The sequence below is a fragment of the Pholis gunnellus genome, assembly GCF_910591455.1.
Source record: "Pholis gunnellus genome assembly, chromosome: 13".
Lineage (NCBI taxonomy): Eukaryota > Metazoa > Chordata > Actinopteri > Perciformes > Pholidae > Pholis > Pholis gunnellus.
This window is the reverse complement of record NC_136540.1, coordinates 22,646,063-22,662,534: the sequence shown is the minus strand read 5'-3', so window position 1 is coordinate 22,662,534 and position 16,472 is coordinate 22,646,063. Positions and strand designations below refer to the sequence as shown.

General features: G+C 44.7%; 1 protein-coding gene across 3 annotated transcripts in view; it reads left to right on the top strand.

Annotated features, from left to right (window-relative positions):
• The window catches only part of arhgap32b (Rho GTPase activating protein 32b), a 34,242-nt gene that overhangs the window by 13,503 nt on the left and 4,267 nt on the right, over window positions 1-16,472 (top strand). For all 3 annotated transcript variants that reach the window (XM_079171820.1, XM_079171819.1, XM_079171821.1), the window contains 11 exons: window positions 5,876-6,025; window positions 9,579-9,681; window positions 10,828-10,972; window positions 11,913-11,995; window positions 12,363-12,470; window positions 12,846-12,991; window positions 13,065-13,266; window positions 13,640-13,785; window positions 14,077-14,151; window positions 14,328-15,161; window positions 15,495-16,090. In XM_079171820.1, coding sequence (XP_079027946.1) covers window positions 5,876-6,025; window positions 9,579-9,681; window positions 10,828-10,972; window positions 11,913-11,995; window positions 12,363-12,470; window positions 12,846-12,991; window positions 13,065-13,266; window positions 13,640-13,785; window positions 14,077-14,151; window positions 14,328-15,161; window positions 15,495-16,090 — 2,588 coding nt within the window. The remainder of the gene's footprint in view (window positions 1-5,875; window positions 6,026-9,578; window positions 9,682-10,827; window positions 10,973-11,912; window positions 11,996-12,362; window positions 12,471-12,845; window positions 12,992-13,064; window positions 13,267-13,639; window positions 13,786-14,076; window positions 14,152-14,327; window positions 15,162-15,494; window positions 16,091-16,472) is intronic.

The following is a 16,472-nucleotide window of genomic DNA, read 5'->3' as shown; positions in this document are numbered from 1 at the left end:
AAATAGGTTTATATTTGGAGTGTAATTGTATGTATTCGCTAAAGTATCCCTGATAGATATGATAGACCGACAGCTTTATTTTTCTAAACTGACCTACTACACCGTTAACAGTTAGGTGTATGCTCCACGTACCGGGTTCTACTGGGGGAGAGACTGACTTAGAGTGATGGGAGAGGTTTCCAGGTCTCCTACTAAGTGTGGAAAATATTGCTCCTTCATAAGACCATCTTTTTCCATTAGAGGAAAATAAATAACTTAGGAATAATATTCGCCTCTTCTCTCAAAGTGTGTGTGTGAATATTTATTTATATATATATATAAATAAATTACCACTATGCCAGAAACGTTGAACTTTTAAAAGGCAGTTCTGGAATATTTTTTTTATTTAGCAAAGAAAGAGGTTAAACATTTGAAATATATTGTTGTTGTTGTAAACATGTGTCTCTATATGATAAAGCTGTGCCATAGTTTAGCAGCTCAGTGAAGTCAAACCTACTCTGACATTACCGGCAGTTCTCATCACTGATTTTCTGAGAAAATGAAAAGGTTATTTTGTTTTGATTACATAATTGAATTTTGAATTTGAAATGGCTTTGGGGGGGATTTGTGGCTCATCCCTCTGTACTGATGCTGATATTGACCTTTCATAACACTTCTGTATGAATTCTGTTCCTGATTTCTCTGATGTGGTGTACAGTTGTACCATCTGGTAGAATTTTCGGGCGGGACCACGCAGGTCCTCTCCTCCCTCTGCTGGAGTTGTTGATCCGTGGTGCTTTGAGAGTTTGAACAATAAGGCATTTTGCTCCGGCTATCACCACACACTGAAAGCCCTCGTGTCTAAACAGGTCACTGTCGGCCATGACTGCCTTTCTATAGGCACACACTGCTCTGTTCACACACTAGACGTCCACAAACACCAACAGGAGATTGTAAGGATGTGTTAATTGGTGTTAACACAGTGTTAGTGTTGTGTTTTTCAGTTTGATAAGCAATGCAAACAGTATCCCTGTGGTGGTCGCCTCTCAATAGACACATATCCTTTTTCAATGAGAGCGATGAGGGCATGAAGTCGGCTTGTTAAATTGCTTAAATGGCTGTCAAAGATACTTTAGTAAAGCTTTTTTTGAGACATAGCAAATTGCAGACATTCTCAGATTCACTCCATTCTTCTGCGTTGCTCCCAGAGAGACCTAACTTTACTTTTATGGGCCCGCCACAGTAAAAACACATTTGGTCCATTTAGAAGTGCTTTTGACGGATCCACAGATCCTGCCTTGTCTTCTCACGGCATGCAGATTACTGGGATGGATGATGTAATTATATCCAACCAATTCAAAGAATGATTTAACGAAACAGTGAAGAGGAGGTTTGAATTTCCCACTCTTCCGACTACATGGGTGTGGGTGGCTGTGGCGTCTCGAGGGGGGTGCTGGCTGAGCTGTGATGAGAGCATTGTGATGCCCCAAGGAGCCGCGGTCACGCCTGCTGCTGCTGCTGCTGGTGGTGGTGGTGGTGGTGGTGGTGTATTCAGGGAACACTGACACGCACAGTAGTTGTATCAAATATCTCAGGCTATTTAGCTCTGTAATGTCACCGCTCTACTTTGGGAAGCACTCTGTTGTGTTGCTATGAAGTTGGGATTTTCCTCTGATCTGCTTCCTTTAAAAAGCTCCATGATAACTCGATGGAATGAGGCGGTCGTTTTCTTTTCGGGGTGGACCGGGGAAACGGAGCATGATGTTTGCCATTACGTCTGTAATTGTTGCTGCTGTAATGCTTGGCCTCTTTTCTCCCCCCGGCTCGTCAACTCCCGGCCTCTCACTGAGATCTGCTGGGGAAAAGTCCCATCATGCTCACACAGTCAGTTCAGGGCTTCAACTGAAACCTACAACCATCCTTCTGTGTTTGCCGTTCTCTCTTTATCTGTTATCTATGCAGATGCCAGGCATGGGCTAATGGCTCTACTTTACCCAGCTGTGAACACGCCCCCCCCCCTGCTAGTGTGTCACATGTCAAGAATGTATCATCAGTTATTGTGTTAGCAAATATTTAGAAATATTATAGTGAAACCATTTCATCTCAGCTTTTTGTGTCAACAAGGCTCTCATCAACTTTGCATATGGATGTCAGTTTACCAGGCATGGTTAGTACCACAGCCTGTGGAAACAGTTATAGAATGACTCCTCTCTGTGGGGGAGCTCTGAGAGCAGACCCCCCCTGATGATGTCATCAGATGGTGATGTCATCAGGGTTGTTGTGTAGTTTGGGGGGGGTCTCTCAAGTCAGGGTGTCTCACAGATTGTTCCATTAATGTATCTCTTGCAAGACGTCCAACTTTGTGAAGCAAGCTATACATCTTGTAGTTCATTTTGAAGGCTTTTATCAGTCCCACCATCCTTGTGTTGAAGGCCTTCTTCCCAGCTGGACCTGAGCCGCTAGCATGTCACAGCTGCTGGCCCCTCAGACTCTATCTGCCTCGACAGTAAGCAGATGGGAGTCTCTGTCCGTCCTCCAGAGAGTCACGCTTGTCGTTGCACTGCTCTTCCTCGCGTCAGACGCGTCCCCCCCTACACACACTCACTCACTCACTCACTCACACTTGATGCCTCGACAGTGAGTAAACAAAGCTGCCTCACTGGTTCTGTCTTTGGTACAGCCGTGCAGGAGTCTGAGGGGTGAACTGTAGCTCCACTCCTCCCTGAAACAGGAAGATGGGTGTTGTTTGTGGATGTTGGCTGTTGATTCTGAATTGATTGCTTTTTTTGAGGTACTGGTAGTGCTGGGCCGGTATACCGGTTTTAATTTCCCGTATGATATACATTTTTCACACACCGCCAAACCGCCATAGCCGAAACAACTGCTGTCACTCTTCAACAGGCAACAGAATATATTGTTCGCTGCTGAGGACACAGTGGTCGGAGCTAGTTGTCTTATGTGTATTGAGAGGGACCCCTAATCATGGTTATAACTTTATAACACAACAATTAACAACCCACAACTAACGCTCTTTAACAGGGCGAACACCACGACACAACAGTTTGTGACAAACAAACAATTTGTAACACTAATAATTGTACATTTATAAAATTTCACCACCGAGAGTCATGCTGGGTACCCGCTAGCACAACAGTCTGTTAACAGCTGAGAAAGGCTCCATCGCTACAGTAACGTTACATTAAAGAATTCAACTTAACAAAACACTGATGGACGGATTCCATTTTTATTATCATTGACAAAAAACTGAAATGAGAAAATGTGTCACACAGTGACATGCAAAGAATGGATTCTACGGATCAAAATCAATCCATCAGTGCCTCCCTCTCTGTCAAAACCAAATGCCACTAACATTACCCACAATGCAAAAGTAACGAGAGCCCCTAAACATAGACGCCTGAACACGTGATTGATTAGACATTTCACTGTGTGCATATATCTTTGTTAGTATGCTGCCCAAACGATGCGAAACTGTTCAATGCATTCAGCTACAAAGCGACTTTCCATTCCCATCAGCTCATTAGTTTTACTCTGGTCCTGATGTTTGCATTCTAAATGTACACGGCGGACTGTCAATTAAGTGAGCTGCACTCAGTTTACTCCATAGTGTACGTTTAGCATGCGAGACAGGCTGCCTCATTAGTTTTTACCTAATGGTGTCTGGGCATTAGAGCCAAATCTCACACAGTGTGGCTGTTTTAGATGGTTGTAAATAATGATATTCATTTAGGCACACATGTGTGCCTAAATGATGCCATGTATGTCTCTGTAAGTGGATCATCTGCTGCGAGTAAAGACGCTGCCTTCTCACTTTCATTGTGTTGTTGTCTTTACCTCAGCGTGTTTAGTGTCTTTGGTAAGCAGTGGCCTACTTTCTGTTGTGCTGAGATGGAGGCAGATTTAAGCTTGGCACAGCACATTGAAGCGCCGTCTCTCCAAAGATTAGTTATTTATTTGGATTGAATTCTTAACGCTTTCTTCTTTAAATTGTGTGTGTGTGTGTGTGTGTGTGTGTGTGTGTGTGTGTGTGTGTGTGTGTGTGTGTGTGTGTGTGTGTGTGTGTGTGTGTGTGTGTGTGTGTGTGTGTGTGTGTGTGTGTGTGTGTGTGTGTGTGTGTGTGTGCGTCGGACTGTAGTTTGAAGCAGGTGATGTCAGGTCTGTGAAACACATAAAGTAAGTGGAAGGATTGTGATCGTGACTGTGTTTATAATCAGTTAAAGGAATGTGCCCTAGAATATAAATATTAAAAAAGCCGTTTTTCCACTTTGGATGTTGTTGTGATCACTCTGTTCTCAAAGATTTAGTGAAGTTCCAGATGTGGTGTGGCTGAGAGAACACAATGATGATAGATGGGATAGGTAATGGATGTTTTTAATACTGTCCTCACTGGTACATTTTCAGCTCCTGCGGTTTTACTTTATGTTTTTCATTAAGACGTTTGTCAGTTTACATGAGTGTGGACCGCGTTGCTGCTGAGCTCCATGTTCAGAAAGGATAGTTGTGCTGTGAAATGCAAGAGTATAAAACTGTAAAGTAATAATAGGAAGAGCTGTTGGTCAAAGTGTAACGATGTAAGAGGATCAAAGAGAGACATAGCGACAGGAACCGAGGGCAGACCTTTGACCCAGAGAGAACGGAGAAGCAGAGAAAGATGAGTGGACTGGAGATGTGTTCTTGGAGAAGCGTCGGGTCTGAGTGGAAGCTTCACAGGGCAGAGACGGTCTGAACACAGAGAGAAAGGGCAGCTGGCAAAGATCCTGTTAATATCAGGATTAGTAGGGTCCTCTTCTTCACAGTTTAAGGATAAACTTTAATATTCAACTTAGTAAAAAAGTTTTTTAGTGAATAAAAAATGAACACCGTGGGTGTTCTCTTTTCTGTGCCATTCATTTGCTCATCAATATATTTGTTTGCCCTGTTGTTTTGTCACGAATACAAAACAGAATGCAAATATTACGCAGCGTCAAAGCTGAATACTTTTTTCCCGGAACGAGGTGCATTTTTCCCTAAACTTTTGCACCGCGAATAAAAGGCATCAGCCAATCACATTATGCGGAACGGGATGAGTGACGCCTATAGTTATGTAACCACAACACGTGACATTTTGCATGTAGTTTATTCATTTAAAGGTCTTTTAAGATGGTGAAATAGTTTGTTTTTAACCCTACAGTCAGACTGTATTATACCATACTGTGACATTTCACTACAGTCAGTCATGTTAGATGCACTATCGCACTTCTTTGGTCAGTCAGTGGAAAACTGTTTCATACTCCATACATTTTGGATTTTTGTGTCTGTTTAGCCAAGACTGATGGACAACTTAAACTGAACTGAATTCTCAGTTAAAAGAAAATTGAAGCTCTCATCAGACAAGTTGATTTCCTCTGTATCACCGAGTCCAGTAAACTGACCCAAGAGTGGAAAAGCAGTGTGTGATTTTCACTTTTCTGTTTCTGGAGTGGAGCCAGCTCCATTGTCCCCCGAACCCCACCAAAGACATGCTAGTTTAAGAAGCTTAGGACCCTTTCCCAGACATATATCGGTTTGGGTTTCTAAGTAGGTCTGCTCCTTCTTCTTTTTGTCTCGTTTTGAAGCTGAGCGGAGGATACTGGTATTGGATGTGGAGGATTCCTTTGTAGTTGCCTGGGAGGTGGCATTTAAGAAGGAAGCCTTGGCCTCAAGGAAACTACACATGCATAAAGGAAGGGTTTGCATTAGAATGAAGCTGAAATGCACAAAGGGACGAGCCTGAGCAGCTTGTGTGGGGTTTCACTCCAGTCTACCAGAAACCGGCGTCAAACCCACATGTTCTGTAGAGTAGTAAACAGCTGTGTAAGATAACTAAGATGTGTCCTTCCCTCCCTCCCTCGTCCCTCAGTGTCTAAGAAGCACGGAAAGCTGATCACCTTCTTGCGCACCTTCATGAAGTCCCGGCCCACCAAGCAGAAGCTGAAGCAGAGAGGCATCCTCCGGGAGAGGGTGTTCGGCTGCGACCTGGGAGAGCACCTCCTCAACTCGGGACATGATGGTGAGATACATGCAGACACACCTGAGAGCACTAGTGTTTTCTGGACCCATTTAGGCTTGTTTTTTTAAATGCCGTAAATTCTCAAATAGTAGCCAGGGCCCTAAATTACCAGGAGCTTTAGAGACATTAGAGACCGGCCTCGATTCTTAATTTCACCTGCTCCCTGGTTAATGCAAACTCTAAACCTCCTCCATGTTTACCTGTTGACTTGATAAGTTCATCATTGTGTCCCTTACTGCTATACTCGATCCATTTCCAGGCAATTCCACTTTGCAATCGCTGAAACTTGCATATGGAGCAACATCCAGCAGCTGGTTAGCCTAGCTTAGCACAAAGGCTGGAAGCAGGGGGGGACAGCTAGCTTGGCTCTGTCCAAAAGTAAGATTTGAGAATTGATGGGATTCAGAAGTGCAAGACACAGTCGGGTTCTTTAGACCAGATTCATTGTTTTTCCTGCCAGTGCAACACAGGAGCATACAGATATACACAATAGATAAAATGATCATGAATACATTAATGCTCCGTTCATTATCCCTGCTCACATTAGTGTCAGTGAGGCAGTTTGTTCAGGGCTTTCATGGCAGAAAGGACAAAACTCTCCATTTTAAAGTCCTGTAGTCCCGTCCCAGATGTGGCTGTGGAACATCGTGACCATTAGGCTCAAATTATGGAGCGTAATAATGTTTAGCATATACCAGTGACATCATGACTGCCGGTGTTCAATATTTGTTGCAGAAAATGTTACGACCCCAAACAAACCTGCTCCTCCATCCATTCCAATCTGTGAACTGATGGTTTTTATATGAAGTCATCATGAACCCTTTCAAAATACACACCACACGTTTGTAACCAGCAGCTCATTCCAGCTCTATGTAGTTCTAGTTGAGATATTTGCTGGGCTAAAATCCATCCATACATCTATGTGCTGTGGCTCCATTGACTTCCTGAACTCTCAGCAGCAGCAGGTGTCTGGTAGACGAGCTGACGTGATGGTCTCAATGAGGATAATGGTGTCATCATCACACTGTGACATCAGCTCCACCCAGCGTAATGATCAATAACCTCATTTCAGTTCATGTTGACAGCAACTTGAAAAGGTTCTTAATGTTAATGGAGCTCAGGCCTTGTTCACACCTGGCATGGACGTCCGTGTTTGGTCAGATCACAGGTGGACAGATCCAAGTACAGCCAAATTGATGCATCACAATTTTAATGAGTTTTGATTATTCACTTTCGGTACAAACTATTTTTATTGCAGTTTCACTTTTCACAGCACTGCTTTCACTTCCATGTTGTGCTACTACGTCCTTGCTAATGTACGAGTCTTTACAATAACTCTGGTCCTTATCCACAGTGCAACTCTTCAGAAGCCAAATATAATTGTACCAAAACATTTTTACCCTAAATTCAATCAAACAGAGCACAGCTTTTACTTCTATGGTGTGCTACATTCCTGCTAGTTAACACATCTTAGATTGAGACATCAGGTACGGTTCTGCTTCGCCTGAATTCAGTGAGAGCAGATTCAGGAGATGGTAAAACAAGTAATGGACAGTGTGTGACTTGTCTACTCTGGACTACAACATATAGTCAAGCTTTTTCACTGGCTGCCGCTGTAGGGTGGCAGTGCGGCAGCATGACCGCTCCCGAAAAGTGAAGCCAAAACATCTCAATTCCCCCCATTGATGTGATATGCAGTCGGATCACCCATGTTGATGCCAGGTGTGAACGGTCCTTATTCTTTAACTGGATATTAATGTCATCGTACCATTAGCTCACAGCGATCAGTCCTGTCCTTTTTTAAACTAGCAGTGTAGGAGTCCATCCTTGACCTCCGTAAACCTGCCTTACCTTGACACCATGAGATGAGCCGCTCCGTCGCACTGTGCTGGGTCAAACGTCGATGTGTTCCGATTTGAAAGAAATGAAAGAGAACTGATCTCGTGGAGCAAGACAAACAGGAAAAGAAAGTCAAGCACCGTAGCTCGGCTGCTATGTAGACATTACATTACATTACATTACAGTCATTTAGACAAATCCAGGTTGTAGGTGGAAGAAGACGAGCCACCATTACTGACCATTAAGTCATTAAACACCATCACGTATGTAAAAAATTTCACATTTCAAGCACTTTTGCCAAGAAATCTGTCCAAGACATCCTGTAAAATTATCAAAGTTATCAAACACCGTTAACATAAAAGTGTTCAACTGACAGTTATGTCTTTCGTGCTGTTGTCTTCAACAGCAAACTTAGACTTGGGGGGTGGAAAGTAAGAGCTAAAAGCCTGTGCTCCATGAAATATATGTTTCTTTCATAAATCTCCATTAAAGCCTCTCGTGTTGAGTGGCACGCTAAAGACAAAGGGATCTGCCCACACAGGTTCGATGGAGACCTGCACACCTCACTAGCTCGCTAAGCTGTTCCCAAAGCCTGAGTCATCACCGATTTCAGGACAGCTTTGAAGCTGAATAACTTCCACATTCCCACAGACGGCCGTGATTAACCACAACATCACTGCCACTGTGCTAATGGCGCCTACTGACTTGAGTCAGTTTGAGCTTTCAAAGGCAGCCAAACCAGCACATCAGTTGAACGTTCTCTTGCTTTGAATACCGTTGTTTTAACTAGAGGATTTATTCCTGCTGTGTCCAACCCTAACTCCACATTCAAAACGCGTGTTGTTTGTCTTTGGTGATAAGAGGACGTAATAACAGAAAATGTTCCTATGTGAAGAACTTCAGGATTCTCTGCAGCAGAATGTGGTTTCCTCAAACCCCGGCCTTGTTTTCTCCTTCGCTATGTGCGGAATCCGTCTGAACAGCTGCTTCGGCGAGTGTCCCACTCTCTGTCATCCTCTGAATGATGTGTGAGCTGTGGGAGGCCTGGGAGCCTCCTTATACACATACACACCATCCTTATCTACCACACACACGCACACAGATAAATAGCATGTCTGCATGATTCATGGTTAGCTGAAGGGGAATTAGGAAGTTCTATTTCTGATTTATTTTTCTTTTGGTCAGTCCCAGCTCTATCACACAATCACTGGTATTGTGCTTTGAAGCCGTGTGTGTGTGTGTGTGTGTGTGTGTGTGTGTGTGTGTGTGTGTGTGTGTGTGTGTGTGTGTGTGTGTGTGTGTGTGTGTGTGTGTGTGTGTGTGTGTGTGTGTGTGTGTGTGTGTGTGTGTGTGTGTGATTGGCTGCCTCAGTCAAACACACAGAACTGTATCGATGTAAAAACTGGGTTAAAGGGAAACCAAAGGCACCAGAGAAAGAAGACAAATATATTTGTAAAGCTCTTCAGGATATATATTGGTCTCTCCTTTACGTGGGTCAAATGTTTCTGCCCTCAGCTTTTCCTTCCGAAAGCACTAGAATGTTATTCACTGGGTAATCCCTCTGAGCCCAGAGCTCTGGCCTGACTGCTCTGTACTCGGCTCTTCAAAAAGGAAAGTCGTGGTATCCTTGACCCTGAAGCTCTCAGTGCGGTCTGGACAAATATTGACGGATGTGTTATGTGATGACACGCTGTTTTTCTCTCTCTCTTCGCAGTGCCCCAGGTCCTCAAGAGCTGCACCGAGTTCCTGGAGAAGCACGGCGTGGTGGACGGCATCTACCGCCTCTCTGGAATCGCCTCAAACATCCAGAAGTTGCGGTAGGAGACACGCTGCCCGTTAAATACAGCATTTGATTCAATTCACTGGCCGATAACATGTGAATTCCATCTTTTATTGTATTTGATTATTGCATCTGTAAAAGAAAGAAAAGCATCAGGATGACGTGCAGTGTAACAGTTGTTCCTCATCCACAGATTTTACTGTGTGATGTTGTCAGAGGATAAGAACTTTTTGTGAACAGTTGTGGCTTGTAAAAGGCAACATATGAGGTCTCTAGGAGTTCTTGTCTTATTTCTGAAATGCTGTGAGGTGTGTAAGGACACATGTTTACATTTGGGGTGGGGGGGTTGACCATATGTGAGGCTGTAATGTCCTCACTCCACTCTCACTATCGAGCTGCCAAAATTCAAATGTGAGAGGAGTTCATTGAGATATTGATGCACTCTCCAGGTCATTTTTCAATTATTAGTGTAAGCTAAGCAATATTAGCTTTAAAAAAAAAGAGAAAGTTAAACCCTGGGCTTCGCCTCTCAGGCCACATACTGTGCTTATATCTTCAATGTGGAGTCTGCAATTCTGGAAAAAGATTTCTGATATTTGAACTCGACACTCTCGCCCCCACTGCCTCCTCTGTATTCACAGATTGGTATTTTTGGTTGAGAAAAGCTCAACCGTGTGTCCTCTCACTTCTGAAACCAAACATAACATGAAACCACACAATACACTGCTCATGTGCAGTCTGAGGTGACAGTCTTCCTAAGGAGCCTTAAAGAAACTTAAAAGGGATAAATTCATTAATCTAAATAAAAGCATGTAATTAATTGTCAGTAAAAAAAAAGCAGGATTTTACGAATAATCTCAATTTATTTAAAAGCGAATCATTTACAGAATGTCTGTCGCATTAATGTCATGCAGATCAGGATAGCGGAACCAACACCACTCGGGATGCTAAAAGCAGAACCCTGGATTAGATTATTACAAAATGTGACTATTTTTAACTTAACTAACAGAACTGTTGTGTTGGCACAGATCAATCCTTTCTAAAACACAACTTAAATGCAGAGACTTTCTTTCCATGTCTCGTAGCCCTCCACCAAACCACAGCAGTGGTTTATTGATGCACCTTTTGTTCAGAAGAAGCACATTTGTTGACTCTACCTTTGCCCTCTTTCTCTTTTCGCCAGGCACGAGTTTGACTCTGAGCAGATCCCCGACCTGACCAAAGATGTTTACATCCAGGACATCCACTGTGTGGGCTCGCTGTGTAAGCTCTACTTCAGAGAGCTGCCCAACCCCCTGCTCACCTACCAGCTCTACGAGAAGTTCTCCGTAAGCACGGCCTTCTCCCATACCGATCTGATCACTTTTAGTCATTTTTATCCTGCATATTTTTAGTCTAGGTTTAGTCGATGAGAAGTCATTCTAGTAAACTTTTCATTTTGTCAGCTACCTTTTCATTTTATTTAAATGTCCATTTTAGTCATCAGATTTATAGCACAAAACTGTCACAATGACAGTTTTGTCATCAAGTCAAACTTATGTCACATTAGATTTCATTCTATTATCATGGAAAACACGGTTTGAATGATTAGGAAGGCAGCTTTGCTCACTAGTGATGCATGGGTCAGTCCAGTCACACCCAATCAAATATCAGCATGCAACAATATGTGTTAGTCAACCACCTGAACCCGGCCCGCAAACTCTATGCATTGAAGTGTCACGAGAACAAAGACAGACTGAGCTCACACTGAGTTTGAGGCTTGAGAAGGTTTCACCTCGTCACCTTTAGTTGTAATTGATGTTGCAGGTGGCTGATGAACATGTTTCATCCTAGTTCACACTGTTCAGTGGTTATTGATGCCCCGGAAGGACACTGATTGGGTGTGACTAACTGCTCGGTCTCTAAGAAAAGAAAGGGAATTCCTTTAATTTCTCTGATATGAAATCTGCAAATTTACCTTTCAGTTATGAGTCACAGACACCCTTGAAATAATAGCATTGTACTCAACACACCCTATCAATACAAATGTGGCTCTCTATGTCACCTGGAATAAGAACTTTGTCAAAGCACAACAAGTCCCTGAAGACGAAGTCAATGTTTGCTGGTTGTTATGGCAGCTGGGGAGAGGCTGTGGCTGCAGACTGATGTCCCCTCTGTGCTCCATGTAGCAGCGCCAACCAGGGATGACAAATGAATGAGCTTAACGTTGTTGATACGCTGATACAACTATTTATCTCGCCATCTCTCCCTTTTGTTTTCACCCTGAAGGATGCTGTATCAGCAGCGACGGACGAAGAGCGACTCATCAAAATCCATGATGTCATCCAGCAGCTTCCTCCACCGCATTACCGGTCAGTGTAGAGGCACACTGCCCCCCTGTGGCAGGCTCGGCAACTGCCAGAATGCAGACGCGGACTCGTGTCGTACATTCACATCAGTCGGGTGTCTGTTAATGTCAAAATCAAGGGTTTTTCTACTGCCACACTGCATTGAGTGGAACAATTTAACAGGTCCCAACTGGTCTGCGTGAATGATGAATTGAATTTCCCGTCCTTTTGTGAAAGCATACAAATGCAGATTTCTAAGTGACATTCCTCTGGGGCTTTAGCACAGAGTGAAATATTGATGCTCTGAAGAAGGAGCTCTATCACAGCCATTAGTCTGCACATCACTAGTGGGAGCCAATTAAACCTGAATAAATGAATATTTGATTCCTAGGACCCTGGAGTTCCTCATGAGACACCTTTCCCACCTCGCAGCGTTCAGCTACATCACCAACATGCACAGCAAGAACCTGGCCATCGTCTGGGCGCCCAACCTGCTGAGGTGAGACGCCGTCCCGCTCAAAAAGAACGTCCTTTACATGCTTGTTTTGCAATGTGGGGAATACACTGTCAGTCATCACCTGAAAGCTGGCTCCATTGGCTGTTTCGACTACTCATATCAAGGATTTCTCAGACTTGAATTAGCTGCGATAATGGGCTGTGCCTCCTGCTTTAAATGAGTCTTCTACCTGACTGAAAATGATTTAAGCAGCTGTTTGTGGGAGGATGCTGATCAACACAACAACAAATGCTGGAAATGCATCCCAAAATAATTTTAGCAACTTAAACTCTAAGCATTTATAGGTTTGATTCACTACCTTAAAATGTTACGCTTGTTTAAAGTGGAGCACTCTCTAAATCAAACACAATTCTTCAGGTCCAAACAGATCGAATCTGCCTGCTTCAGCGGCACAGCAGCCTTCATGGAAGTCCGAATCCAGTCGGTAGTGGTGGAGTTCATCCTCAACCACGTGGATGTTCTCTTCAGCACCAAACTCAGCTCACTAATACGCGAGGGAGCTGGTACGTACTGCTCTCGTTGTCATTCCTCTTCCCGCTGCTGCTTCCTCCAATAAACACTGTCCCACATCACCAGGTCACAACTCATTGTCACGGCCCAAATCCCTGCTGGTTTCATCGCCCTCCACTAAACTGCTGAGTCTGGAGGAGGCCCAGGCCAGGACCCAGGCTCAGATCAACTCTCCAGTCACTGAAGACAGCAAGTACATCGAGGTGGGCGAAGGTCCGGCTGCCCTGCAGGGAAAGTTCCACACTGTCATCGAGTTTCCCACCGAGAGGTTTGTTAACTCCTCTTACTGATATTTCATTTGATGACTGTGTGCCTTCAAAAAATCAATTAGAATCTAATTTAGACACTTTAGATATTTATCTGTAGAATGTATTGCAAAATACTCGCATTTTAATACCAGTTGAGCCGAGATAATAATGCTGGAATGTGTCTCCATCTGCTGGTTGCTGTTAGGACTGCAGGCAGTCGTTTTCTTCTTGCACCCAGTTGCCTGCGTCTCCAGTTACAGACTTAGCTTAAAACAGAAAACTGTCTTTGATCATTTTCATTCCTGTGTCTAAATCTGTCATTGAGTATTGTGTATCTGTCAGTGAAACTATCATTTCGTTGCCCGCTTTCCCTTCACCATTTATGAATCACAGGAAGAGGCCTCCTATTAAATCCAAGAAGTCTCCTGTGGGTAGTTGGCGTTCTTTCTTCAACCTCGGCAAGTCTTCCTCCATGTCCAAGCGCAAGCTGCACCGCAACCCCAGTGAGCCCAATGAACTGAAGGCCATGGCTCTCGCTGGTGAGTCCTTCCTCCAAAATTGGAAAGAAATTGTCAAACTTTAACCTTCCAATTGATGAAATGAAGGAACAACAGTGTTCCTGTTAAGTCACGTCGCTCTTTATTCACTGTTACAATCATAAAAATAGCAAAAGCAGTATGTGTTTTCATGCAGTATACATTTAGTAGCTAGCGTAGCATAGAAATAGCCCGTCTGATTTGAGGGGTGGGACTTAGCGAAGAGTCAATTGTGCAATAAGAAGAGTGTATGTGACTAAACAAGACTGAAACCTTTTCATCACTCTGTTTCAGGAGGCAGAGGAGACACAGCAACATTGAGATCAGCCAAAAGTGAAGAGTCCCTGAGTTCCCTGCACAATGTTGAAGGTAATCATTCGTGTCTTCCAGTTCACTTTTATTCAGAATAGCAAGTTTAATCAGTCAGTGCTGCCAATAGCACATTTGTGTATATTGTTTTTCAAATGCTCTACAGTGTAGCCTACTGTTATGCTGAGGGCCTGATAAAAGAAATGGTTTCTGAATATATGCTGTTCCTGCTTCAGGAGAGTCCAAGGTGTACCGTCCCCGGCGGCCGCGCTCTAGCAGCGACGCCCTGTCGGCCTCCTTTAATGGCGAGCTGCTGGACTGCCGGCAGCACTGCAACTCCTACGGCAACCTGGGCGCCACAGAGGACAGCGACGGAGACGACGGCCCCATCTGTGTGCCTGCTCTCATCTCACCTCCCCGCTCAGCGGGTGAAGACGTGGACCTCAGCCCGCCGGACATCGGCATGGCCTCATTGGACTTTGACCCCATGTCTTTCCAGTGCAGCCTCCCCGACACCTCCTACGCCTTCCCCCTAGACGACTCACCCGCCGGGGCAGAGGGTTCCATGTTAAAGAGGAGCCCTAACAGCGTCTGCGGCAAGACCAACCGCTCTGACTTCATCTCTGCCACCTTCCTGGGCGGCTTGATGTCCCCTTTGTCGTCCGCAGACTTCAGCCTGGCTGCTGGAGAGAAGGTGGCAAACAAGAAACTGACCACTTCCTATTCTTACACCGATAAACCCACACAGGCTGTGTCGCCTATTAAATGTGGAAAGACCACTAGCTTGACGCCGTTTCCCACTTCGGAGCTTTTCTCTACAGAGATGCCGGACAAGAAAACGGCTGGACAGTTTGCCTCTCCACAAGCGTTATCTCCTCCCTCGGCAGCCAAAGACTCTCCTCCCCTGATGGGAAGTGTGCTGCTGAGGGCGGCCGAGCCGTCGCTAAGTGAAGCTTTCCAAATGGAGCTGCACTCTAAGCTGGCCGCCATTGACAGTGCGGACAGTCGAGAGCTGAAGGGAGAGGACGGCGTGCAGCAGGCGCTGGTTGCCAGCAGCCAAGAGCACCAAGGTAGGGAGCAGAGAATGACCTTTTTAAGTGTAGTGTTTGCTACATTTCTGCCTTGACACTGCTTTGTTTACACTATTTAGATTAAGAATAAGGTCATAAATTGTGCCATTAATTATGACTTTTTTTCTAGGTTTAGTTTTCCAGGTTTGCATGCATTTCATCTTAAACAAACCTTTTCATGTGAAGCCCGAGCACCAGGCTTAACTTTTCCCCTCATTCCCTTTCCCGAGGCACCTTAAAACCAGCCCTCCTGCTGTCGTTTCTTCTCTTCACCTGCTGCTCTCTTGCTTATTCCTTCTTCAAATATAGACCCCTTGTGTTTTTGTGTCATAGCTCCGGACTCTTCAAAGGACCTCACCCCTCGTTCCCTCAGCGCTACAGCTCCCACTACCGCCCCTCCTCCTCCCCCTCCTAAAAATGCTGCCCGCATGTTGGCCCTGGCCCTGGCCGAGTCTGCTCAGCAGGTCTCCATTCAGGCTCAGTCCCGGTCCTCTGAGCCCTGCACACCGGCGTCCCCTCTGCAGCTTCATGAGGCCTCTAACTCCCAGGACTCGACACATCCACTGTTCCCACTTTTCCGGACTTCTTCCGAGGAGGGAGCAGGGAGAGGGAGTTCCCCGCCACCAAACAGCACGGCCCCGGCCTCAGCTCATCCCTCCGCCTCCAGTCCTACAATCAATCAGCAGCCTCTAGAGGTGACCAGCGCGATCACCAAGTCCTCTACGACCCCACCAGACACTCCTTTTTACAAGTGTGCCCCACTCCCCAGTTCAACCAGCCTGACTTCTCCAATCAGGAGAAGTCCAGAAAGGCAGCAGCCTGTCGCGGGACAGGTCCCAGTCCGTACCAGCTCATCAAGTACCACTCTGGCCACCTTCCCCAGCAGCAGCTGCAAAGAGACTGGAGTCCTACCACAGCTTGTTCCTGAGGTAAGTGTCATATCACTTTCATATGTAGACTACTACTACTTTTACATTATTAAGGTAAGCATGATCCAAATTGATTAATACGTCATCTGCAGTATAACATGAGCAAGTTATCGTATTGTGAGAAGTACGCTTACGGTGATAGGATTAATATCACTTTCATCTCTGTACATTCAATATTAAGCTACAGCCAGCAGACTGTTAGCTTAGCATAAATATTGGAAACAGTTAGCCGGGTTCAAAAGTAAAAACACTTTTTTTTTTGTACAGATTAAACAAACAAGATGTAACGTGTTAATTAGCTGTAGAGGACATGTTAGTTAGATTTTAACGTTAACAATCAACTGTTTTCAGTCTTTATGCTAAGCTAAGTGTCTCTTGGCTC